We start from the raw sequence: 25,855 nt of genomic DNA, 5'->3' as shown, positions 1-25,855 counted from the left end.
GCCTGGGGGCGGGGAGGGTTGAGAAGATCCGTCTGGAGGGTGGAGTTGCTGAGGGTGCAGGATCTTCCCACCTGGGCTGAGACCCGAGATAGGAAGGGCCGGGTTCTACTGTGGGACTTGGGTTAGTGTTGCTCAGTCTCCCATCCCCACTCATGGTCATTGGCCAAGGTGGTCCTTAGGATGGTGGGATTCCTGGATGCAGGTGACAGTGTAAGGAAACATGTTTATCTTGTTTTTCTGATTACAAAAATAATGGGTAATCTTAAAAACTCAAAAATTGAATTGAGAAAGTTAATCTCCTGGCTGGGCACGGTGGCTCACACCTGTAATCCCAGCACTTTGGGAGGCCAAGGTGGGCGGATCACGAGGTCAGGAGATCGAGACCATCCTGGCTAACACGGTGAAACCCCTTCTCCACTAAAAATACAAAAAAAAATTAGCCGGCGCTGTGGCGAGCTCCTGTAGTCTCAGCTACTCAGGAGACAGGCAGGAGAATGGCATGAACCCGGGAAGCGGAGCTTGCAGTGAGCCGAGATTGTGCCACTGCACTCCAGCCTGGGCAACAGAGCGAGACTCCATCTCAAAAAATAAATAAATAAATAAATAAATAAATAAATAAAAAAGAAAGTTAAACTCCCCATAATCCCATGTCCCACAGGTAACCATCATGAATATTTTGTTGTGCATTTCCACATACTGACATCTTTAATAAAATGTCTACAGCAGTGGGATCATACTCACAAAGTATTTATGTTTCCTTCCACATTCCTGCTGGGACATGGCAGGAGGAGCATTCCATACCTAAGCAGGCAGCACAGCTCTGAGACAAGACTGCTGTCCATAGCAGAGCCCAGCCAATACTTTGGATTGTGCTTTTTCTACTTACTGCACCTTAAACATTTTTTTTTTTTTGAGATGGAGTCACTCTCGCCCAGACTGGAGTGCAGTGGCGCCATCTTATCTCACTGCAACCTCCACCTCCCAGGTTCAAGTGATTCTCCTGCCTCAGCTTCCGAGTAGCTGCAGATTACAGGCGCCTGCCGCCATGCCCAGCTAATTTTTTGTTATTTTTAGTGGAGATGAGATTTCACCATGTTGGCCAGAGTGGTCTTGAACTCCTGGCCTCAAGTGGATCTGCCCCACCTCGGCTTCCCAAAGTGTTGGGATGACAGATGTGAGCCACTGTGCCTGGCTGACATCTTTTTATAGCAATCTCATTCTTCTTTTTTTTTTTTTTTTTTGAGACGGAGTCTCGCTCTGTCGCCTGGGCTGGAGTGCAGTGGCCGGATCTCAGCTCACTGCAAGCTCCGCCTCCCGGGTTCACGCCATTCTCCTGCCTCAGCCTCCCGAGTAGCTGGGACTACAGGCGCCCGCCACCACGCCCGGCTAATTTTTTGTATTTTTTTTTAGTAGAGACGGGGTTTCACCGTGTTAGCCAGGATGGTCTCGATCTCCTGACCTCGTGATCCCCCCGTCTCGGCCTCCCAAAGTGCTGGGATTACAGGCTTGAGCCACCGCGCCCGGCAATCTCATTGTTCTTAAAGATCATGTAGGCCGGGCGCAGTGGCTCAAACCTGTAATCCCAGCACTTTGGGAGGCCGAGACGGGCGGATCACGAGGTCAGGAGATCGAGACCATCCTGGCTAACCCGGTGAAACCCCGTCTCTACTAAAAAATACAAAAAACTAGCTGGGCGAGGTGGCGGGTGCCTGTATTCCCAGCTACTCGGGAGGCTGAGGCAGGAGAATGGCATAAACCCGGGAGGCGGAGCTTGCAGTGAGCTGAGATCCGGCCACTGCACTCCAGCCTGGGCGACAGAGCGAGACTCTTGTCTCAAAAAAAAAAAAAAAAAAAAAGATCATGTAGCATTCTCTCATGTGGTTGTGCTATAATTCATTCTTTATAAGCATCCTCGAATCATTGCAAATTTATGCAAATACTTCTGTGGGATAAATTCAGAGGTGGATTGTTGAACCCAAGGGTATGAACATTTTGCATTTTATACAGGTGTGCTGTCTTTACCCCTGCTAACAGCGTTTGAGAGTACTTGCTTCATGGTACCGAGGGATGGGCAGATTTTTATAATGCAAGATCAACATAAAAACCAAGCAACCTAAAACCAGAAATTAAGAACCCCATGAGACCGGTGCCCTGACTCACACCTGTAATCCCCACACTTCGTGAGGCCAGGCAGTTGCTTGAGCTCAGGAGTTTGAAACCAGCCTGGGCAACTTGGCGAAACCCTGTCTCTACCAAAAATAGAAAAAGAAAAGATTAACTAAGTGTGGTAGCACACACTTGTGGTCCCAGCTACTGGGGAGGCTGAGAGGTGGAGGTTGCAGTGAGCCGGGATCATGCCATTGCACTCCAGCCTGGGTGACAGAGTGATACCCTGTAACCCACCCTAAAAAAACCTTGATACCCATACAGTGCCTCTCTCATATGGGAGTTATTAAGAGCATTCTTTAGGTAGATCTTAGTGTATTGAGTTAAAACGATGTCTCAGGATGCATGGGGAAAAGCAGGTTTGGTGTGGCTCAATTTCTACATTAGAGACAAATGTAAATATGTTTTTAACTGGAGCTCTATGTGTAACAGCGGCTCTTTCAGGAGCAGAGGCTGCTCACTGACTCAGCAATTATTTCAGTGCCCACTCTGCACCCAAAACTATCCCAGGCCCTGGGGATATAGTATAAAAGATTTCTGCTTTTATGAAGTTTGTAGTCTAGTTTGGGAGAGATGGACCCCAAAAATGTGTTTAAGATAATTTCAGAGATGGGTGTCTATTACGAAGCAGGTAACATAGGGTAATGTGACTAAAAATGACTTTAGATGAGGTGGCCACATTTTTATTGTGTATATTGCTGGAGGTGATTATGTTATGGGATCCTTTCCCCTTCTACATTTTGGGTGTGTTTGAACTTTCCATGAGTGTGAATTCCTTTTGTAACCAGAATAAAACATTATAAATAATAAAACCTGTTGTAAAGCTTTGAAATGAAACCCTTGACCGCTAGCTGGCATCCTGCAGGTCTTGACTCCTGTTTGTTTGTTTGTTTGTTTGCTTGTTTTGTTTTGTTTTTTTTGAGACAGAGTCTCGCTCTGTCGCCCAGGCTGGAATGCAATGGTGTGATCATAACTCATGGCAGCCTTGACCTCTTGGGCTTAAGCGATCTTCCTGTCTTAGCCTCCTGAGTAGTTGGGACTGCAGGTGTGCACCACCATGCCCAGCTATTTAAAAAAAAATTTTTTTTTGTAGAGACATGGTCTCCCTGTGTTGCCCAGGCTGGTCTTGAACTCTTGGCCTCAAGCAGTCTTCCTGCCTTGGCCTCCCAAAGTGTTAGGATTATAGGCGTGAACCACCACATCTGGCCTGGGTCTTGACTCTTAAGCACCTTAGATCCCCTGAGCAGGCATTTCCATCACCAGGTTCAACCTGGCTTATCATGGCAGGGAGGTACCTCTGGGCCGACTTGAGATGAGCAGAACAAGACGTGGTTGGGAGCACCATGGGAAAAGGAAGCCACCCCCATTTCCAGAAACTCTTTAGGCTTGGTTCGCATCTTGAACTGCAGAGCAAGCTTGGGGGCCTGTGTAGAATGGGGCCAGGGGTTGAAAAGCTGGAGGAAGGAGTGGGTCTGAGGATCGGAGCTTCCTTTTTTTTTTTGAGATGGAGTTTCGCTGTTGTCCCCTGGGCTGGAATGCAATGGCGTGATCTCGGCTCACTGCAACCTCTGCCTCCTGGGTTCAAATGATTCTTTTGCCTCAGCCTCCCGAGTAGCTGGGATTACAGGCGCCCACCACCATGCTGGGCTATTTTTTTTTTTTTGTATTTTTAGTAGAGATGGGGTTTTGCCATGTTGGCCAGGCTTGTCTCGGACTCCTGACCTCAGGTGATCTGCCTGCCTCTGCCTCCCAAAGTGCTGAGATTATAGGTGTGAGCCACTGCGCCTGGCCTGAGGGTGGGAGCTTCTGACAAACAGCATCCCATGAGGGGTGTGTGTGCGTAGAAGTGGGAAGAACTGGGGAGGCCGATTTGAGGGAAGTGAATCTGACCTGTTTCATGCCGCCTGTCTGCCTGGTATGGCCTTATCTTGCCCTAGCGTCCGCTAAATGCCTGTCTCCTCTCTGCTCCACCACAGATGCCGTGCGCGAAATTCGGAAGTATGATGATGTGACCGAAAAGGTGAACCTCCAGAACAATCCTGGGGCCATGGAACACTTCCACATGAAGCTTTTCCGTGCCCAGAGGAATCTCTACATTGCTGGCTTTTCCTTGCTGCTGTCCTTGTGAGTGGGGTTTGAGGGGGCAGGTGCTGTGAAAGGAGCCATGGGCTAGCCAGGGACACGGAGCTCAGTGGGCTCAGTCTCCCCCTGTGACTTTGATTCCTCCTAAGCCTGTGGCCTGGACCCCAAAGCCCTGTCTGAGTTAGGGAAGCCACATAGTTTTCTCCTGACCTCCAGAGGCTGCGTGGAGGATAGGAGAAGGCTGCTCGAAATATCAGAAGACCCTCACACACCACATACTCTGAGGCAAACAGATTACTGTCTCATACTCTGTTTGCATGGAGAGTGAGGTGTAACGGGTAAGGCCTTGCCCTCCTCTGGGAGAGGACCTTCAGAGTCCAACTCACAAGGGAGCAATTGAATGGGGGGCTCTTTGTGTTTGGGGTGCTGACCTAGGGACAGCAGGTAGAAGTGACACGAGGAGGCTAGGCCTCTCCTCACCTCACCTCAGGGCCTTCCCCACATGAAACTCATGAGGGCATGTTACGTTCCATGGCAGCCAGAGTATTTCTGGTGATGTTTTTGGTAAAACTAAGTGCCTTGATCAGGGCCAAGGGTAACTAGTTGGGCAAAACTAGACAACTACGAAGTGCCTATTTGAGCCTGGGGCCCTGTTTGCTGCCTCCTGCTTCACGCAGCCGTTCTGATCAGCAGGGCCTGGCTGAGAGGTGGATGGGAGCTCAGACCAAGGGTGTATGAAGGCATTGGAAAGGTGCTTGCTTTGAGGGTGGAGCTCTCATGACTTAATCACTTCTCAAAAGGCCCCACCTCTTAATGCTACCGCAGTGGGGATTAAATTCCAACACATGAAGTTTGATGGGCACTCAGACAATAGCACCAAGTGATTCTCAGGCTCACAGACAGTTATTCCCCACTTGGTTTTGTGCTGCGAGACTCAAGAATCTCCATGCCTAAGAGATTCTTGCTCTCTAGTCACCTGGTGTGTCGTGCTTTACCAGGCACTAGACTTGTCTTAAAGTCTGTCGTTTAGATGATTTTGTATTCTCTGCGACCAAGTTGGGAAGAGGGGTGGAGGTAGAAAAGGCAAACACATTTTTTCAAGATGATGGGTTTGATCACAGATTTGATCAACAAGCTTGTTATCTTCAAACTTAGGAAAGTCAGGAAATGAGAAGCCTGGGAGGAATGAGACACATACCCTAGATTTTTCAGGAAGTTCCAAACAAATATTATCTTGTGGTCTGAGGCTGAAAGGGAAGCAGCTCTGGAAGACTGAGTCTCAAAACCAGAATTCTGAGTATGATAGTCAGCAAAATGAGGAAAAAAGACCACAGTGAGGAGGGAAAGAGAGGAAACTAGGCCATCTACCAGAAAAGCATCTAGAGCTTTAAGAATAGTATGGGGGAGGGGGTGGGCTGGGCATGGTAACTTACGCCTGTAATCCCAGCACTTTGGGAGGCTGAGGCAGGCAGATCACCTGAGGCCAGGAGTTTGAGACCAGCCTGGCCAACATGGTGACACTCTGTCTCTACTAAAAATACAAAAAAAAAAAAAAAATTAGCCAGGCTTGGTGGTAGGTGCCTGTAATCCCAGCTACTCTGGAGGCTGAGGCAGGAGAATTGCTTGAATCCGGGAGGCAGAGGTTGCAGTGAGCCGATATCGCACCACTGTACTCCAGCCTGGGCAACAGAGCGAGACTCTGCCTCAAAAAAAAGGAATAGTATTGGGAAGGTAAAAACCTGCCGGGAGCTCTGAATCATGAAAGATATGGAGAAGTGGGGAGAAGGCAGTCCCTTTTATATGTCTGTGTAAGGAAGGAGATGGAGGGTAGGTGATCAAGGGCAAAGGAAACACTGGGATGAGAAAATGGAAATTACAGGTGGGCAAGAGTAGCATCCCTAAATGATGTACTTTGCACTTAGACTTGATGAGATTATGTCCAGAAGCTGTTGAGATCATCTGCAGATGAAATTGCCACCGATGCTTGAGGATTTGCAGAGTGGGAGAGATACTGGCAGACTGCAGCCTGGCAAACATCCCAATTTCCAAAGGGAGAAGGTAGATGAGGAATTGACCTGGGGAGGGTTGACTTTAATCTCCAACCATGCTCTAGAAAGAATAGCTTGTATGCTTTCGGAAAAGAAGAGTGGAATCATTGGTGACTGCTGTGAATTCCTGGAGAAGTTCTGTCAGCCTTCTATAGATGGAGTGTAGATGGATTTTTAGCATGACGCTTGCCAGTCTGAGTCTGTTCTTAAGGACCAGATGCCAAAGTGTGGGGAAGGTGCCGGCAGAACAGTGTAGTTAGGTGTGGTCCTAACCTACATGAGTGGCTGCCTTGTGGATTGGCTCCATCAACACATCCACGTAGAAGCCTTAGGGGGCTCACTCTTTTTTTGAGATGGAGTCTCACTCTGTTGCCCAGGCTGGAGTGCAGTGACTCCATTTTGGCTCACTGCAAGCTCCACCTCCCGGGTTCATGTCATTCTCCTGCCTCAGCCCCCCAAGTAGCTGGGACTACAGGCACCCGCCACCACGCCCGGCTAATTTTTTGTATTTTTAGTAGAGATGGGGTTTCACCGTGTTAGCCAAGATGGTCTTGATCTCCTGACCTCATGATCTGCCCGCCTCGGCCTCTCAGAGTGCTGGGATTACAGTTGTGAGCCACCGCGCCTGGCCAGGGGGCTCACTCTTTACATCTGGCTTGCTCAGTATTTATCTGCACGAGGATGTTTGTCATGGTGAGCAGAAGTAGGGAGAAATGGATGCTAGGAGGAATAGCAAGAAGGTTAGTGACCATTCAGCATCCTCAGCTATCTAGATGGGCTTCCTGATCAGAACACCTTTAATGAGACTTGAGTTTTCAATGGGGAGGCATTATTATAGGCATGCATGTAGGTTCATAAAGGGCAGGGAAGACTGGGCTACCCAGGAGCTCAAAGACTTGGGGGTTGGAGCTTACTGCAACTCAGTTTGAGTTAGTGGCAGAGCTACTGCGAAAGTTAATGAGCTGTTAGCACCCTTGAGTGAAGGCTGGAGCTACTAGGAGGGAGGTGCTGGCCCTGTCAGGCTTGCTGCCATTTCTGTGATATCTGGGGGGCTGCATTCAAGGGCCAACTTTTTGAGAACAGATTGCTGCCTCAGAAGCTGTTATAGTGGTAGCAGGTATGCCAGTGCTGGTTCCCCACAGACTGGTTTTTAGTAATAAGTCCTTTGCTCTCCTGATTCCATTCTGCTTTCATGATCTTGTTTCTAGGACGACTCCAGGTTGGGCACTACGGGTATTGTCTGACCATGCCAGAGGACAGTGGAATGGTCACCTCCCTCCTGTGGCTTTGGGATAGCTAGGCTACTAGACGAATGTGTTACGCTCAGTGTAGTCCTCTCCGTGTGCCTTAGTGTGAAGTTAGGATGTTCCAGGTTAATTTCTACAGTCGACATTTTAAAAAGTTGACATATAGTAAAATTAACTTTCTGGCATACAGTTGTGAGTGTTTTGATATGCAGAGCATCAGTTAATAACCACCACAATCAGGATGCAGAACAGCTTGTACTTTCCTTTCTACCATGAATGCGTGGCTTCCGGTAAAGGCAGTTCTCATGAGACCCTCCAGTATACTCCCAAAGTGACGCCTGGAGGCTAGAATGCAGAGTTCACTTTGGCCTGCTGTTGCAATCTGCTCTCACAGTCCTGATCTGCTCTCTGGTGTCTATAGCCTATCTCACTTTTCTGTTACTATTCCCTTTGACACGCATGTGAGGCCTCACCTAATTCACTGTTGAACAAGTCTGACAAGCGAGTGGCTCTACTACTTTCTCAACCAGATGGTTCAAGCAGCCACACACATCTTGCCCACATCTTGGCTCACCAGTTGCCCATAAGTGATCTAGTTAATCATTTCTGGAATTTTGGCAGAAATATATATTCCTTGCTAGTCTAAGAGTTAAATCTAAGATGTTGGCTGTGACCCTAGAGGAACTTGGCTTTCTGTGTGATGCTCTCGTCCAGCCTTACGGCCACGCAGCCCATTTGCAGCTTGCAGAAAACACTTAAAAAACAAAGCAGGCTGGGCGCGGTGGCTTACGCCTGTGATTCCAGCACTTTGGGAGGCTGAGGTGGGCAGATCACCTGAGCTCAGGAGTTTGAGACCAGCCTGGCCAACGTGGTAAAGCCGCGTCTCTACTAAAAATACAAAAATTAGCCGGGTGTGGTGGTGGGCGCCTGTAATCCCAGGTACTCTGGAGGCTGAGGTAGGAGAATCACTTGAACCCGGGAGGTGGAGGTTGCAGTGAGCCAAGATGGCACCATCGTACTCCAGCCTGGGTGACAAGAACTAAACTTCCCATCTCAAACAAAACAAAACAAACAAAGCTGTCCTCTTCATATTTCCGTTACGAAAGTTATACCTGCTCATTGTAAAACAAACCCCCCCGCCCCCCCAAAAAAATAACTTTACATAATAGAGAAGTGTCAGGTGAGCTCCCCTGTGGCCCCATCCCCAGAGATAGTGGCTGGTAATGGTTGGTGTGTTTCTGAACTGTTCAGTAAATTTTTCCATGTTTGGATAACTTTCTCCTTACAAGTGCCAGGGCTGCTTTTGCACTGTTTTGACTAGCCCTTACCACCCAACAGCGCATCTTAGCAATTGGTCCACATTCTTCACATAGACCTCCCTCATCCTCAGCCATTGCGCAGTGTTCTGTTGTTGGAAGGGATTGTTGGGGTTTAACCAGTTCCCTACTCAGAGATGTGTGACCTGGTTTGAAATCTTTTTTTTCTATTTTACTCCAGCCTTTTTGTGCCATCTATTTATTTATTTATTTATTTATTTTGTGATGGGGTCTCATTGTGACACTTAGGCTGGAGTGAGGTGACTTATTGCAGCCTCACCCTCCTCAGCCTCCCGAGTTGCTGGGACTACAGGCGTGCACCACCAACCCTGGCTAACTTTTTTTTTTGGTAGAGGTGAGGTCTTGCCATGTTGCCCAGGCTGGCCTTGAACATCTGGGCTCAAGCGATTTGCCCACCTTGACCTCCCAAAGTACTAGGATTACCAGTGTGAGCCACCACGCCCAGCTGCAATTTTTATTACTAAACAACCAGTGTCCCACATCCATGGTTTCTCATCTGCGCTTTCTGCACACTGTGTTCCTTTTCTCCTTTTTCCCATCTTAATCATTGGAACTGGGGTAACTGACATCTGCTCTGCTGCACCTTGATACTCTAAGTGTGGCCCAGAGCCCAGCAACCTTGGCAGGACCTGGGCTTCTCAGGCCTGCCGATGAGAAGACGGGTTCTTTTTTTGTTGTTGTTTGTTTGTTTTTTGAGACGGAGTCTCGCTCTGTTGCCCAGGCTGGAGTGCAGTGGTGCAATCTCGGCTTCTCCACCTCCCAGGTTCAGGCAATTCTTCTGCCTCAGCCTCCTGAGTAGCTGGGATTGCAGCACATGCCACCATGCCCGGCTAATTTTTGCATTTTTAGTAGAGACGGGGTTTCATCATATTGGTCAGACTGGTTTTGAACTCCTGACCTCAGGTGATCCACCCGCCTCAGCCTCCCAAAGTGCTGGGATTGCAGGCGTGAGCCAGCGCACCCAGCCTCCACATGCTTTTTAAAAAACATTTCCGTGTTTAAAAAAAGTTAACCACGGGGCTTTAAAGCACCACATGCTTTAAATGCCCCTTGGTGACTTGAATGTTCTACTCAGTTTATCATGAATGCTTTTCTGGGACAACTGACCTGTTTCCAGCATTTTTTTTTTTTTGAGACAGGGTCTTGCTCTGTCACCCAGGCTGGAGTGCATTGGTGTGATCATGGCTCACCGCAGCCCTGCCCTTTTGCTTCAGCCTCCCGAGTAGCTGAGGCTACAGGCATGTGCCACCACGTCCTGCTAATGTTTTAGAGACAGAGTCTTGCTCTGTTGCCCAAGCTGATCTCAAACTACTGGGCTCAAGCGATCCTCCCACCTCATCCTCCCAAAGTGCTAGGATTACAGGCAGGAGCCACCATGCCTGGCCTCTCCAGCGTTTTTGAGTGTTCTTGAGTGTCTACCCAATTCCTCTTTGGTGGACGTTGAGCCCGCAGCTCTGTTTCTGACGTCATAAACAGTGGCCTCAGCTAGTCAGCTTTCTTTCGGCCTCCTGATCCTCTTTGGAGCATCTGTGCCAGTCCTATTATCTGTCTCTCTCTTTTTTGTTGTTGTTGATTTTTTTTTTCTTTTCTTTTTTTTTTTTTTTTGAGACAGAGTCTCACTCTGTCGCCGAGGCCGGAGTGCATTGGCACAATCTCGGCTTACTGCAACCTCTGCCTCCTGGGTTCAAGCAGTTCTCGTGCCTCAGCCTCCCGAGTAGCTGGGACTACAGGCACATGCCGCCACACCTGGCTAATTTTTGTATTTTTAGTAGAGACAGGGTTTCGCCATGTTGGCCAGGCTGGTCTCCGACTCCTGGCCTCATGTGATCCGTCCACCTCGGCCTCCCAAACAAAGCACTGGGAGTACAGGTGCGAGCCACCGTGCCCACCCCTCTTTCTTTCCATGTTCTTTTTTTTTTTTTTTTTTTTTTTTTTTTTGAGACGGAGTCTCGCTCTGTCGCCCAGGCTGGAGTGCAGTGGCCGGATCTCAGCTCACTGCAAGCTCCGCCTCCCGGGTTCGGGCCATTCTCCTGTCTCAGCCTCCTGAGTAGCTGGGACTACAGGCACCCGCCACCTCGCCCGGCTAGTTTTTTGTATTTTTTTAGTAGAGACGGGGTTTCACCGTGTTAGCCAGGATGGTCTCGATCTCCTGACCTAGTGATCCGCCCGTCTCGGCCTCCCAAAGTGCTGGGATTACAGGCTTGAGCCACCGCGCCCGGCCTCCATGTTCTTTATGTCCCACTGAGAGGCTCAGTTCTTGAACGTGAGCAGGTATTCATGACCCGAGCAGGTTAGATGGTTAGGAGTAAAGGGTTCCAGACTTTGTATGCAACTTTCCTGAGTGGTAGAGAGCCTGCCTAGTGGGTATTCCAGTACTGCTGGGATGCGGTCACCTGTGTGGATTAATATTTTGCGAGGGTGTATGGGATGGAGTGGAGCAGGAGAGCCTGAGGTGGGGAGACCAAGTTGGAGGTTGTCAGTGAGACTTGCTGGGAACCTGAACTGAGGCAGTGATAGCAGGAGTAGGGTGGAGGGGACAGACCTGAGGGGCCCAGGTGGAGTTGAATCAGCAGGCTTTTCCAGTCTCTGGGAGTCTGAGATGATATTGGTTCTGCTCTGGACTTGCGGAATGCGAGGACCCAGCCCCCTGCTGGAAAGGGAGCTCTGGCTGCCCATGGGGTAACACTACCATGCTAGGCATGAGGGCTGGTTGCAGAGTGGGACCTCTGGCCAGACCTGGGGACAGCAAGGAAAGGAGGGGACAGGGAAAGCAGGATTGAGCAGGGGAGGCCTGGCAGATGAGCAGGATAGGGTGCTTCCGGGCAGTCGCGCTTGCGTTGCTGGCTTTGCAGAGATGTTGAGGCCAGGGCAAAGGGAATGTGCTGGCAGGATGGACTCCAACCTCTAGCAGAGCAATAGAAGATCGGGGATCAGAAGGAAGAGGGAAGCAAGATCAAGAAGGAGGATGTGAGCAGGTTAGTGGCCAAGGAGGGGAGCACATTCCGGAGAAAGCCTTGTGCTTGGCACTAGTTTTCAGCGGGACTGGGCTCAGGACATACAGGAGGTTAGCCTGAGAACCCCCGAGTAGCCCTTGTAATTGGGAAAGGGGGCCTGGCCTGAAAGGAAACATCACACCTAGAAGCAAGCCTGTACTCCTCGCCCCCCATAGTCTGCTGCTGCTCCCTGGGACAGCAGTGGGAGAGTCCCAGCTTCCTAGCCAAAGCCTTCTGAGCTTTTGTCCTGCCTCTGCCACTACTATCTAAATCCTGTGACTTGACCCAGAAGTCTGGGGCTGCTCTGCCCTTTCTTCTTGTCCCATGTGACTGCCCAACCATCGTGACCATTTCTCAGTGTGCGGCCCAGCAGGCTGAGGCGCTTTCACATTGTCAAGTAGCCAACCTCCAGAAGTCTTCACCCTGCAGAGCTGGACTCCACCCATGAAACAGCCTGTAGATGTCACCTCCTAAGCCTCTCTCTCACAACCCTTGGGACCACTGCTGTGGTGGGGCCACCACCATCCCGTATAGACCAAGCAGGCTCCCTGCCACCTGTCTTCCCCTCTTTGGCCTGTGATAGTGGCTTGCTATCACATGGATCCTCCAGGACGTGGCTCCCCCACAGTCTCTGCTTCGACCTCCCCCTGCCATGAAGCAGTCATGTGGGCCTCATGGGAGAGCCTCACGTAACACATGCTCTCCCCCGACTTGATTCTCTTAGCATTTTGGGGGCCTCTGTGCGGATCACCCCCTCCAGGTGCCGGCCTAGCCAGCACCTCCTCTTCATGAATCTCCAAGGCTTCCCTGTGGAGCCTGTTCCGAGGGGCCCACACCATGTCCCTGGCTGACCCATAGTGCTGTCCTTGGGTCTTAGGGCAGCCTGCACATCCAGCTCTTGAGGCGTGGCACTTGGCAGGGTTGCCCATCATGGAAAACCTGGGCTCTTGCCCTTTAGACTGTTCAGCTCAGTGCCAAGGGCCTGGCACGTGTGAAGGGCTGCTGAAATCTTTGGTGACTGAATGGGCTGTCCTGGGATGATGGCGACAGCTTTAGATGCGTGTCTGTGTCGAACTTGTCAGGCTTTTTAGATGAGAAGCCCAGCTTTTCAGGTCTTAGGAGCTATGACAGTTTGTGAAGATGGATGCATCGGGGCCACCTCCAGGGGACCACACTGGATGAGCCACTGGTTTCCGCTTGGGGAAGACTCTGGCAGTCGCTCCTGTTTCTTCCTGCCAACCTTGCGCTTCGGGGGCACAGCTAGCTAGAGGCCCTCTTGAGTCTTGGAGTGTGTTGGGGACAGCAGCTCCCTCTGGGCTGGGGTTTGTGTATTCAGAGGACTTGCACTGCCTTCTCTGCCTTATTCAGCTTCGGTGGCGGTCAAGGTTAGGCCCAAAGTGCTGGTTAGCAGCCAGGCGCAGGAAGGCCCCTGTTTGTGTGGGAGCCCCCTGGATTTTTGCTGACCTGAACTTGATCCACACGCATCTTTTGTTTCCTCCTTACCCTCCAGGGTAGAATCCCATCGCTGCCATTAGCCCAGATGGAGCTGCCGTGCCTCTTTGCTCAGCTCCTTTTTCTTCTTTTTTAGGTTGAGTCATCTAATCACAGACTACCTTTGCCTAAGTTGTCTTACCTCACTCGGTCGCTCTCTGCCCTCCAGCTTACCCCAAACCCCTCAGATAGCTGGTTTTAAAAAAGATACACAGCAAAACCCCAGAAACCCAGCTGGGTCCATGTCGCTTGTTCTCAAGAAGAAGGGAGGACAGGCCAGACCCACACCTGCCCCTTCGCCCTGTGCTTGCTGCACTGTCCTCAGGACGGGCGAGCTCCATCTGGGTTGTGGGCTGGAGCTGCCACAAGGCATGTTCTCATTTGAAACGGCCTCCATTTCCCCCAGCTCTAGCCCTCCTCTTCCCGTCTTCTCCAGCATCTGTGTGCTGGGAGGCTACAGGGAAGGCCAAGCAGCTGTACCAAAATGGACTTGGGGCAGCCCTTCGGGGCGGCCTTCTCGGGTCTGCTCTAGGTGACTCTCCTAGTTGTAACCTGTCTTCCTGATTCCAGACTGGTGGGTAAGAGTCGCTCAGGACACTGGAAGCCCTGGTGTTAGTCATTCTCCTTCACTGAAGCCTTCCTGAGGCGTCGCCTGACTTGGTTCCTTGCCTGGGCGCTGCCTCATTTTTTCTTCCACAGCTGGGGCGTGTTCACCCAGTCTATTGGCCACCTGCGATAGGCCTGGAAAGTCAGCAGGTGGCGCTGGGACACAGGCTTTCTGCTGGCTGGGGGCAGAGGAGTGAGTTTGTGTGAACACTATGTATGCAGGGGCTGGGGGTTGAATGACTTGACTCACCTGAAACCCATCGGCAGGGTGGGCCCAGGGGGTGGCGGGGGGAGCCATAGCATGGAATCTTTTGGTCGGGATTTGCTCTTTCCCCATTTCCTTTTTTTTTTTTTTTTTTTTTTTTTTTATTTTTTTTTGAGATGGAGTCTCGCTCTGTCGCCCAGGCTGGAGTGCAGTGGCGGGATCTCCCCTCACTGCAAGCTCCGCCTCCCGGGTTCACGCCATTCTCCTGCCTCAGCCTCCCGAGTAGCTGGGACTACAGGCGCCCGCCACCTCGCCCGCCTAGCTTTTTGTATTTTTTTTTTTTTTTTTTTTGAGACAGAGTCTTGCTCTGTCGCCCAGGCTGGGGTGCAGTGGCCGGATCTCAGCTCACAGCAAGCTCCGCCTCCCAGGTTCACGCCATTCTCCTGCCTCAGCCTCCCGAGTAGCTGGGACTACAGGCGCCCGCCACCTCGCCCGGCTAGTTTTTTATATTTTTTAGTAGAGACGGGGTTTCACCGTGTTAGCCAGGATGGTCTCGATCTCCTGACCTCGTGATCCACCCGTCTCGGCCTCCCAAAGTGCTGGGATTACAGGCTTGAGCCACCGCGCCCGGCCATGCTTTTTGTATTTTTTTAGTAGAGACGGAGTTTCACCGTGTTAGCCAGGATGGTCTCGATCTCCTGACCTCATGATCCGCCCATCTCGGCCTCCCAAAGTGCTGGGATTACAGGCGTGAGCCACCGCGCCCGGCCTCCCCATTTCCTATTAAGTCCATGTCCTCTTCCCCTTGCTCATGGGGGAAGACAGGGCTGCCGAAAAGGACTTATGAGTCATGGCTCTCCCTACTTGATATGGTTGGCCCTGTTTCTCTAGAGTCTGTGGAGAGGTTCTGTTTCTCCTGCCTTCTCTGGTTTACTCAACCTTTTATAAAAGCACGATAGCCCTGCTTAGTGTCCAAGAACATTCTATCAAGAAAGCCCAGTTACATTGAGGCATTTGGAGCTGCCATGTGTCTGCCAAGGCCACATCTGGATTCTATTAAGTTTCATTCACTGGCCTTTTCTTGGACCCTGGGCCATTCTGTTGGTGACCACCCTATATCTGTAGGAGATGCCTTTGGCTCTTAGGTTCTTGCCTGTTTTCTGGAAATGAATAGCTAAGAACAGTGATTCTCCCAAGTAAGACTACTTGGGAGATCCAGTAGAGGCAGAAGGTAAAGGCCATGTTCCGTGCCCTCTCCTGGGCGCCTGGGAAGCTACAAGGGAACAGACAGAAGCACACGTTAATGTTCCTGAGTGACCCAGTGTGAGGGAGCAGGAAAATGTTCTAGAAGGTTGGCTCCTAGGCTGAAAAATGCCAGTGATCAGAGGGGGCCTGGTCTGCATTGCTGGGGCCCTGGGTGGGGGCTAAGGGTGCGAGGACGCAGAGGCTGGAGCTCTGGGTTACGCCTTCAGCTCGCGGCAGTGAATGGTTTTTCCCCCTGCAGCCATGAGCCTGGCTTGCTCATCAGCACGGGTCGGAGACAGCTCCTTCCCACTGGCTTCTGTCTCTTCGGTTGCTAGACTGAGCAGCTCTGTGTCTGCCTCTGCCCCTCTTGGTGCCAGGCTCCCAGGTGAACGCAGGTGCAGTCTAGGCCCAGGGAGATTCTGTCCAGCCTGACGTGCAGCCTCAAACCTGTCCCCTCACCTGTCAGGGAGCACTTCCTCTTCTGGGAGTGAGATCGGGTCATCTGGAAGCCCAGCCTTTTTTTAGCTATACTTGCTGGAGTGGGCGGAAGACCCCTTGTCAGTGTGCCAGGTATGGGAGTGCAGAGATGGAGGCACAGTGCCCAGCCTAAAGACTTTCATAGCCTGGTGGGGCAGCCATATAAACGGATGGCAGCCACGCAGAGAACAGAAAATGAGGTAGTTACATGTGGGTGCCTAGGGGGCTGCTGCAGGAGCCCCCAGAAGGCATCCCTCTGATGGGGTGGGAGATCCGAAAGGGTTTCTTCGGGGAGGTGAGGATCGAGCTGGGTTGAGAGGACATTCCAGCCTGGAGGACTGCCACACAGAGCCAGGCATGTTCCAGGAATGGTGAGGGGTTAGGTGTTACTAGAGCAAGGGGACCACGTGGTTAGTGAGGGAGGAGAGCTCACTGAGGGCCTGCGTGCTGACAGCAGGTGGCTTAAGCAGAGGGCTGATGTGGTTGGATTTGCCTTGCTCTGGGAGGTGGATGGGAAAGCCGTATGGCGGCAGATAGGGAAGAGGCGCCGGCAGTGGGGATGATGGCGGGCGTGTTTGCAGTTGACATGGAAAGTACTGGGTTGTGGCTCGGGCTAAGGGGCCAAGAGGGCCGAGTCTAAGGCGGTTTGCCTGTCCACCACTACAGCAGGGGCTACATGAGGTGGTCAGGTCAGGCAGGGCAAAGGAAGGCCTGTTTTGGACAAGCTGAGTCTGGAATGTCTCTGGGGACATCCAGGAGCCAACGTTTAGCAGGAGGTTAGGTGTGAGTCTGGGCTGCAGAGAAAACCCTTTCAGGGATAAGAGTGGCTGGGAGGAAGGGTGTCAGCTGAAGAGTGCAGACTCCAGAGGGAGCAGAATAACCCTGGGAGGAGGGTGTTGCGAGGGAACCTCGGAGGGTAACTTAGCAGCAGAGCAAGGAGTTCAGGGTGGCCTCTGGACTGGCGGTTAGGAGGCCACTGGTGGCCCTGCTGCTGGCTTGGAAGGGCAGGCCTTGGCCAGCCTAGGTTGAGGAATATATGTGAAGGAAAAGACCAGGAACTTGGTCAGGGTGACTCCAGGAAGGAGGCAGTTGAAGACGAGGTTCCTGGGGGGAGAATGATCCTGGGTCGTTCAGCAGGAAGAGAGAGGACCTAGAAGGTGTGAAAAAGAACTGTCGGGCTGGGGGTGCAATGGGAGGAGTATGCCCAGGGTGCTGTGGGGGTGGGGAGCGCCTGTGAGGGTTGGCAAGAGGAAGGGGAACTGGGACCTGGCACAGGGGAGCCCCAGACTGTCTCAAGGCTGGGAACTGAAGGCCCGGGCTGGGGCTGAGCAGGGCCAGGCTTTCGGGCAGTGGATTTTGCGCCGCACATTGTGTGTGCCCTGGCTTATCTTGGAAGCCCTGGTTCTCAATAGCCGGGAAAGGCCTGGGACGGTCCGAAAAGAGCTGGGCCTCTCCTGCACTGCCGCGGAAGCATTCGTGTTAGCTGTCTCCCTGGGTACTGGGGTGATAGCTATGAGCACTCACCAGCAGCCACTTGCCTGGCCTGGTGGCGGGGAGTATAGCCTTCAGTCTTGCTTGGTCCTGTCTCTACCACCAGGTGGCATGACCCCCACCCCTCAATTCCAGCTGGGAGGAGCAGTCCTCTTCCTCTTTCTACATCACTGGGATCTGCTCTGGGGCTGGGCAGCTCTTTGCCAGGGGGCTGGGTCTTAGTCAGACTTGCCTTTCTTTCTAGGTCTCCCCAGTGACTTCTGGCCATGCCGATGTGAGTCAGACACGTTGTTTCTCTCTGGCTCCTAGGGTGCTCAGTAGCTTCCTCTACCTTCAGGCTCCAGCCCAGTTGGAGGCAGGCTGGTGGGCAGCTGGGGGGCTGAGGCAGGGAAACCTGAGCCCTAGGCCACGAGGTCCTGGGCCGCTAATTTTAGAAAGCACATGTCATTGGAAACTCTCCTTCTCTGCCAGGAATCAATGGCCTGGCTCTCCTGGTGCTGCCAGGGGCTCCTGGGAGCCTCTCCCCAAACCAGGAACCTCAGGGGCATCTCCTGGCCCGGGTGGGTCCTTTCTGTGCTGAGTACGTCTAGAAAGGGGCTCTGCTGAGGCCCTGGACAGCCATGGCTTGGGCCAGGGAGGTAGCTCACCTTGTCTGCTCTCTACTTTCTCTAGCCCTTCCGGGCTGCCCCTGGCCATGAGCAGAGGCTGTGAAGTGTGAAGGCCTGGCTGGGGCAGGAGGCCACTTCGACTCTTCTGAGTAAGCTGTTGTTGAAGCACCCTGAACTAAGCAGACTTGTTTCTTCCTTCTCCCATGCCCTGTGTGTCCCTTACCTTCTGAAGTGTGTGAGAAAGGTACCCCTGCCTTGTTTTGACTGTTTGAACAAGTCCTTCCCTCTTCTCTTCCTGCCAGCTAACATTTCGGGGCAGGGGTGAACCAAGGGAAATGAAGTGGCCATTCTAACCTCTGCTTGGGGACCAGCATCTGCCTCCAGCTGCCACCTGTTTGCCTGTCTCTCCTGGCTGCTTCAGATAGGCAGCGTGCGCCTGTGTCCTGATTCCTCTACACCCTCCAGCCCAAGAAGACCTCATTCGGGGTGCTGTTACATAACAGATGTGTTCCAGCGCAGCCTGCATGATGGGTTGGGATGGAGGCTGGCCAGAGTAGAGAGTTCTATCTTACGTTGGGACCTGGGAGCTGTTCCTTGTTAGTTTAGAGAGTATAGTGGTTCTGAGCTCAGGTTCCAGAGTCAGGCAGACATAAGTTGGAATTCCAGCCATGTCCATTTCTGGTTTTTGGCCTTGGGTATGTTGATTTACTCTGCTAAACTTCAGTTTCCTCGTCTATAAGCTGGGGCAGTGATAGTAACTTCCTCATCAGGTAGATGTGAGAATGCGGCCCGGCATGTTGGAAGTGCCCGAATTGATTAGCTTCTCTTGTTACCTTACCGAGGCAAGCCCGGCCTCGCAGGGAGGAAGGTGGTGCTGTGGCTTGTCTGGCACGTTTAGGCCCCGATCTGGAAAGTGCTGCGTTCTGGGACCTCATGCTGTAGCAAGGCTCTTCCCAACCCCCCAGGCTCCTGCTTCCAGCCCCTCCCAGAGCTGAGGGTGGCCGTTGGGCACAGCGGAAGAGGACAGCTTCTGAGCCCCACCTTTTCCCACCCGCTGCCAGCACCAGGTTGGCGGCTTCTCGCTCGGCTGCCTTGGCAAGAAGGCAGGCCCAGGCTGGAACCAGGTGTGGGGTGGGAGCAACCAGGAGGTGCTCCTGCCAGCGCTTCATGCTCTTTTTCTCAGTTCTCCCTTCTTTTTGTAAATAATTGCAGCCTGCTTAGACGCCTGGTGACTCTCATCTCGCAGCAGGCCACACTGCTGGCCTCTAATGAAGCCTTTAAAAAGCAGGCAGAGAGTGCTAGTGAGGCGGCCAAGAAGTACATGGAGGAGAATGACCAGCTCAAGAAGGTGAGCCCAGCTTCCTGACCCGCCATGGGGCGCCCTGGTGTTACACCGTGGGAGCCACGTTCTGTAGGGCCTCAGTGGCCACTGCTAGCCAGTCACGCTGGGAAATGTATGAAACTTCCACTGCCTGAAAAACCAGAGTTGGGTGGAGGCACAGAGGGGAAGTCCTCGATGGGGAGGGTATGCCCGCTGGAGGTGTCTGTGTACGAGGGTCCGGGTGAGGAGGAGGGTGTTGCTGCTCTCATTTCCATCCACTGCTTCCAGTCAGACCCTTCCCTGAGAAAAACGGCCCCTCAGTGAGCCAGGCCCTCTGTGTGAACTGAAGGCCCTCAGCTAGGCCCTTGTTCCCTGCAAGATTGCCGCACCCCCTCTGGAACATGGGGTCTGTGGCATCCCTCAGTGCTGGAGAGGAGGTGGGGGCAGAGTGGTTGGCAAGTCCTAGACATCCTGTCAGGAGGCGAGCTGCGAGCCAAGCTTGGAGGGATGTGGATGCAGAAGTGGGATAGAGCTGGCCAGGCAGACAGCGGGCTCCTTACGGCAGCAAACGGCACCACGTGGGGAGCAGAAGGCACCATCATCCGTGGAGGGGTTGGTGAGCACCATGGAGCTGGTGAGCCCTGCTGCTCAGGAAGGAGGCAGGGCCAGGGGCCAGGGCAGACAAGGCGTGCCTGGCGAGCTGCAGCAGGTGGCCCCGCTGGCGCTTCTCTTTCCCTCGGCTGGCAGCCACGCCCTGGCCTTTGCCTAGGAGCTGGGAGCAAGTGGTGGCTCGGTTCTGCGTTGACATTTCCGAAGGGGCGAGTCGCCAGGGCAGCTTGAGGAACCGCATCTCGGTGGGGAGGATGGGGCTGGAGCCTCTCCCTCCCTCCCTCCTGAGTAACCTTGGCCTTTGGCACTTTTCCCAGGGAGCTGCTGTTGACGGAGGCAAGTTGGATGTCGGGAATGCTGAGGTGAAGTTGGAGGCAGAGAACAGGAGCCTGAAGGCTGACCTGCAGAAGCTAAATGATGAGCTGGCCAGCACTAAGCAAAGTGAGGCTCGACCTTGTGTCCTTACCTGGAGGGAAGTCCAGAGGAGCCTCCTCTGCCTGCTGCTGCCCATTTTGTGCCAAACTATTAGTAACAAGCCTTGCATGCACGCTGGAGGGCTGGCTGAAAACAAACAAATAGCACCCTGTGCCTCCATCCCCAATGCAGTCATGCTTAGCCCTCAGGCCAGTGAGGCTAAGTGGTTTGAATGGGGCTCAGGAGGAACCAGGCTGCAGCTGGTGGGCCTCGATTGCCCCATGCTAGAGCAATGCACACTGGGGTTTTCCTGTCCACAGTGTGGCGTGGTAGCCCCAGCATGCCTGGGGGCTGAGAATGAGGGGAGTGTGTGAGTGGCGTTCAGGAGGGGAGTGGGCGGCTCCCGAGCGGCCTGCCTATCTTTGGTCTCCCATGCATAGACTAAGTCTGGGGCATTTTCCCCCAACATCACAGGCCTCGCCTGCTGCTGCTGTCTGCAAGACATGGTTGTCATTGGGTGTCGCTTTCAGGCTGGGATCTTGCTCCCTGTTTCCCACTCTCAGCCTCCCTGGAGGTTACCCCTGCAGAAAGCCACTAGAGTTCCCCTCCATGAAAGGGACTGGGGGACATCCTCTGTATTTCTTTTGCTTTATCTAGCTTTTTTGTCAGCCCTTTCCTTCTACTTTGGGGACCTGCAAAAGCAGAGGGGCTTTGAGAAGTAGTCTCCTGTATAGTCTCCTGTACAACCTCCTTTGAGATGGATTTGGGCCAGTTTCTTATGTCTGTAGCAGTTGTTTTTTTTCCCCCTAATTCTGGTCTTTTCATTTCTGTTTTCTTGGTCATTTACATCATTTCAAGAATTAGAGAAAGCTGAAAACCAGGTTCTGGCCATGCGGAAGCAGTCTGAGGGCCTCACCAAGGAGTACGACCGCCTGCTGGAGGAACACGCAAAGCTGCAGGTCAGTCCTCCCGTGTCACTGTGCCCAGGACAGAACAGCAGGATGAGGCAGCCCCACGGGTGGGGAGGGAACCTTCCAGGGGCCGAGGGGCCGGCTGCCCTATCCCCGACTCCCCCTGGCCACCTCTGCCCTGCTGAGTGGGACTCTTCACCGGACAGGAGAGGGTGGCCTGGCAGCAGATGTAGGCACTTGCCGAGGCGGCCCTCAGGAGTGGCACTGGCTCACTAGGCTCTGAGCCTTCCTACCTTTGTGCTCAGGTTCAGTCCATGGTTTGGGGCCCCGTCAAGAACAGAGAAGCAGGTGAAACTCTAGGACCCACTGGTGGCTTTCTTTCCTAGAGCACTGGGGGGGTGATGTTGGGCAAACATCCCTGGGCAAGTGAGGGCATAAGGTGTCAAAAAGGCACCTCCCCCAGCAGGCACTAGTTGTTGCCATCGCCTGCTGCCCTAGGCCTGATCCGAGTCCTCAGATTAGCTTGGGTGCACCGGGCTGCATCTGGAAGCCCAGGAGGTCTTGACGTTGGGAGTGAGGGCCACGTAAATACTCCCAACTTTGGACACCTGGCATCAGTGCTTGGTGGCCCAAGTTTGGGCACCACAGCAGATGGGGAGGAAGGGTCCAGCCTCAGAGGGGGCACCCATGCCCTCTGTATGGGGCAGGCTTGGCGAATGGGACTTGGGCTTCGAGGGCACCTGTCAAAGTTGTGCAGAGTTGGGAAGGGCCTGATCAGGTCTTCAAGGGGACTGGATGCCTTGCTGTTCCCTGCAGCCAGGACTCAGCCCCCAGTGAGGTACTGGCAGTCCTCCCTGGCTGGCGTTAGGTCCAGGGCTTTCCCTATCCTAGAGGGTGGGCCAGGGCTGACGCTCCCACCCTGGCAGGCCTTTGGGTACAGCTGAGGAGGGGGCCCCTTGCTTAATTGAATTCAGCTGTTGTTAGGAGATAGGAGAACTGAGCTGGACCTCTGGGGCATGGGGCTGGAGGTGGCAGGGGAGGAGTGGACCCAACCAACCTACTGCTGTGGGATTTCTGTCCCTTTCCAGGCTGCAGTAGATGGTCCCATGGACAAGAAGGAAGAGTAAGGGCCTCCTTCCTCCCCTGCCTGCAGCTGGCTTCCACCTGGCACGTGCCTGCTGCTTCCTGAGAGCCCAGCCTCTTCCTCCAGTACTTCTGTTTGTGCCCTTCTGCTTCCCCCATTCCCTTCCACAGCTCATAGCTCATCATCTCGGCCCGTCCACACTCTCCCAGCACATTACAGGGGACCTGATTGCAACACGTTCAGAATGCATTTGCTGTCATCCTGTTTGGCTTGGCCTGGCCAGGCCTGGCGCAGCCCTGGCTTCCACGCCTGAGCGTGGAGGGCACGAGTTAGTTGTAGTCTGGCTTGCGGTGGGGCTGACTTCCTGTTGGGTTGAGCCCTTTTAGTTTTGCCCTCTGGGTGTTTTCTTTGGTCCCGCAGGAGGGTGGGTGGAGCAGGTGGACTGGAGTTTCTCTTGAGGGCAATAAATGTTGTCATGGTGTGTACGTGGTGTGTTGTGTGACTGCGGCTGTGGGGAGGGCTCTGCTTCCTCTCCTGCCCGGAGCCCCCAAGCGGCCACAGCCCTTCAACCTGTTTCCCCCACTGAAGGCCAGGCTCACACCTGTTCTCAAAGGCCCTGCCCTGTCTGCCCTCCTGCTCCCTGGGCCGGGCCAGGCCTCGCTTCAGGGCCACCCGCCGAGTGTGTGTCCTGTCTGCCTCCCTGGGTGTGGGCAGCTTGGGAGGCTCAGTAAAGCGGCGGGGCTTCCGGGTAGAGGACTCGCTTGCCTTCTCTGGGTTCCTGTTCGTCACATTTGGGACAGACAGAACGTGGCAGAACGCCACTAGTCACTCCCTGCCCCACCCCCTCCTGAAGGTTTGCAGGATGACCTCTGACTAATGCCAGCTGGGAGAGGAGACTTGTCCTTGGCAGTGACCTGGAGCTGGCCCAGGGCAGAGCTAGGCAGAAAGGGGCTGGGAATGGGCTGGGGCCCCCGGCCCTGAGAACGTATTGGGTGTGTGCCTGCCACCAGAGCGCTGTGCTGGCTCCAGGGTGTCCCTCGCGTGGCTCCCTCAGAGCTGTGTCTTCCAGGCCCACAGCAAGCCAGGCCAGAACCGGGGCTTGCTGCCTGGCGCTGGTGCCCAGGCCTCTGCACTGTGCTGCTCTCTAGTAGCACATGAGGAAGGCAGCCCCCGCCCGTAGCACAGTGCTCCCACCCTGCAGGGCCTCTGCCATGCCTGGTGTCTGCATGAGGACTGGGCGGAAGGGTCAGGGGAACAGGTTAGAGGTGTGTCTCCTAGAACCGGGGGTGGGGGACCCCTGAAGGATGTTGATGCTGGCAGGGTAGCTGATGGCCTGCTGTGCATGCTCACTTCTGCCTGTCCTGTCCGGGCCCACGCCAGTGGTTCCCTTCTCTAGCATCCTGTTACCCTTCCCTGTGCTCAGAGCACAGCTGCTTCATGCTGAGTTCTGTCCCTTTCCAGGCGGTCTGAGAGGTGGTGTCTGAGGGAGTAGGGGACACGTGGGCGATGCCCTCTGGTTGCTGTGCCAAGGCCGAAGGCTGATCCCACTTTTCCAGGAAATGTTCTCTGCTACCTTGGACCTCCCTGAGCTCACCCTTCTCTGAGCTTTGAAAGGCTAAAGTCCAAATGGGTGCTTCCCTCACCAGCCCTGACAGCCTTTTCCGCTGTTCTGCCTAGGCCAGCAGCAGACAGAAAGCTTCACGAGGCCAGCTTCTGGAGTGCCCTTTTTTTTTTTTTTTTTTTACTTTTTTTTTTTTTGAGACGGAGTCTCGCTCTGTCGCCCAGGCTGGAGTGCAGTGGCGCGATCTCGGCTCACTGCAAGCTCCGCCTCCCGGGTTCACGCCATTCTCCTGCCTCAGCCTCCCGAGTAGCTGGGACTACAGGCGCCCACAACCGCGCCCGGCTAATTTTTTGTAATTTTTTAGTAGAGACGGGGTTTCACCGTGGTCTCGATCTCCTGACCTTGTGATCCGCCCGCCTCGGCCTCCCAAAGTGCTGGGATTACAGGCGTGAGCCACCGCGCCCGGCTGGAGTGCCCTTTCTAGTGGAGTGATGGAACAACAACTGGGCGGGGGGAGGGGGCACAGGCTCTTAGAGATGGAAATTGAGGCGCTTGCCCAGCCTAGACTGGAGGGCGACCTGCAGGCTCACGTTTTCCTGGATCAGCTTCTGTTCCAGGGCATCTACACCCGTGGGCGTCCTGATCTGTTTTCTTACCCATCTTCCGCTAGACTGCGAGCTGCTTGAGGGCAAAGCCTGCTGCTTGTTGATCTCTGTGTCCTAACCCCTGATGCAGGAGCTAAGTCCTGAGGAAATGGTGTCTCTATTTCAGGACCCACTTTAAATGACACGCCTCTGTGAAGTTTCCTTTCTTCAATGTCTTTTTTCTGTGTGTTTGGTGTCATTGTGGTGCATGAGGTGACTTGGAGGGCATTTGGCCTGGAGTTGTGGAGAACAATTAGCAGAGGGTGATTGTCATCCAGGCAGAGAGACCTGGCTGACAGTATATAAAGCAGTTGGCCTGAGCTCAAGGGGTCCTGAGGGTGACCGTGGGCTGCAGGACAGTTGGAGTTGGTTGAGGGCAGGGGCTGTGTGAGGGACTGGGGCACCCTGGGGAGAGGTCTTGACGTTTGGAAGCACCTTTGCAGCTAAGGAGGGCCAGGCTGGAGATTTGGGAGCTGCCAGCAGGCAGGGTTCTTGAAGGTACAGGCATGGTGAGAGGAGAGGCTTCGCAGGAAGAGAAAGAAAACTGGAAACAATAGTGCTGAAGAGATGGGGCCTGGGGACCGCAGGACAGGCTCCAGAGCCCCCAGCTGAGCTAGGGTGGGACTGCACTGCCACTCCTTTCTCTGCTCCCTGCCCGGTCCATGTATTTCTCACCCAGGCTCTTCTTGGCCGTATTCCAAGCCAGGTCCCTCCCCTGGCTCTAGAAGTTTAGGGGTAAAGCCCTTTCATAGGGGGTGCTGCCTGCTGAGGAGCAGGGCCTCTGGGTGTTCTCCCATAGCACGATAGCAGTCCTGGACAGGACACAAACAGAGCAGCCCAAGCTGTTACTTTGCTCTGAGGGGCCACCTGCTCCCCCTTCACAGGCTCCAATCCCTGATGCTCTCTGTGCCTACCTGAGCCGCCCACTGCCTTGCCTGCTCTGCCCCGCCACGGCGCCCAGCCCTTTTAGGGTGGGGTGCCACATGCTCATCTTGTGCATGGGGTCCCGTCCCTCAAAGGACCTGTCTGTACTCACTGTCTCCAATTCCTCTCCGCCTCTTCTTCTCATGGTAAAATGCATATATATCATACATATATATAGTGTCATCAATGTATATGTAATGAGCCATTTTCACCATCAAGTGCAGTCACTGTGTTGCGCAGCCACCACTTCCATCCACCTCTAGAATTTATTTTCTCAAACTGACACTCTGTCCCCACTCAACACTCCTCACCCTGTCCCCAGCCCCTGGTACCCACACTTGCCCTCTGTCTCTGTGGATCTCCCTCCTCTCATGTAAGGCCCTGTCTCACA

At 53.6% G+C, this 25,855-nt stretch overlaps 1 protein-coding gene across 6 annotated transcripts in view; it reads left to right on the top strand.

Moving 5' to 3' along the window:
• BCAP31 (B cell receptor associated protein 31) overlaps positions 1–22,820 on the top strand; it is a 28,484-nt gene extending 5,664 nt beyond the window's left edge. For all 6 annotated transcript variants that reach the window (XM_028842310.2, XM_015128516.3, XM_077988865.1 and 3 more), the window contains 5 exons: positions 4,143–4,290; positions 19,209–19,344; positions 20,244–20,367; positions 21,199–21,299; positions 22,340–22,820. In XM_028842310.2, coding sequence (XP_028698143.1) covers positions 4,143–4,290; positions 19,209–19,344; positions 20,244–20,367; positions 21,199–21,299; positions 22,340–22,378 — 548 coding nt within the window. In that variant the 3' untranslated portion in view covers positions 22,379–22,820. The remainder of the gene's footprint in view (positions 1–4,142; positions 4,291–19,208; positions 19,345–20,243; positions 20,368–21,198; positions 21,300–22,339) is intronic.
• Positions 22,821–25,855: the final 3,035 nt, after the last annotated feature.

Source organism: Macaca mulatta, chromosome X (assembly GCF_049350105.2).
Source record: "Macaca mulatta isolate MMU2019108-1 chromosome X, T2T-MMU8v2.0, whole genome shotgun sequence".
NCBI classification, from domain to species: domain Eukaryota; kingdom Metazoa; phylum Chordata; class Mammalia; order Primates; family Cercopithecidae; genus Macaca; species Macaca mulatta.
The sequence above is the reverse complement of the archived record's forward strand: the minus strand, read 5'-3'. Positions and strand labels throughout refer to the sequence as shown.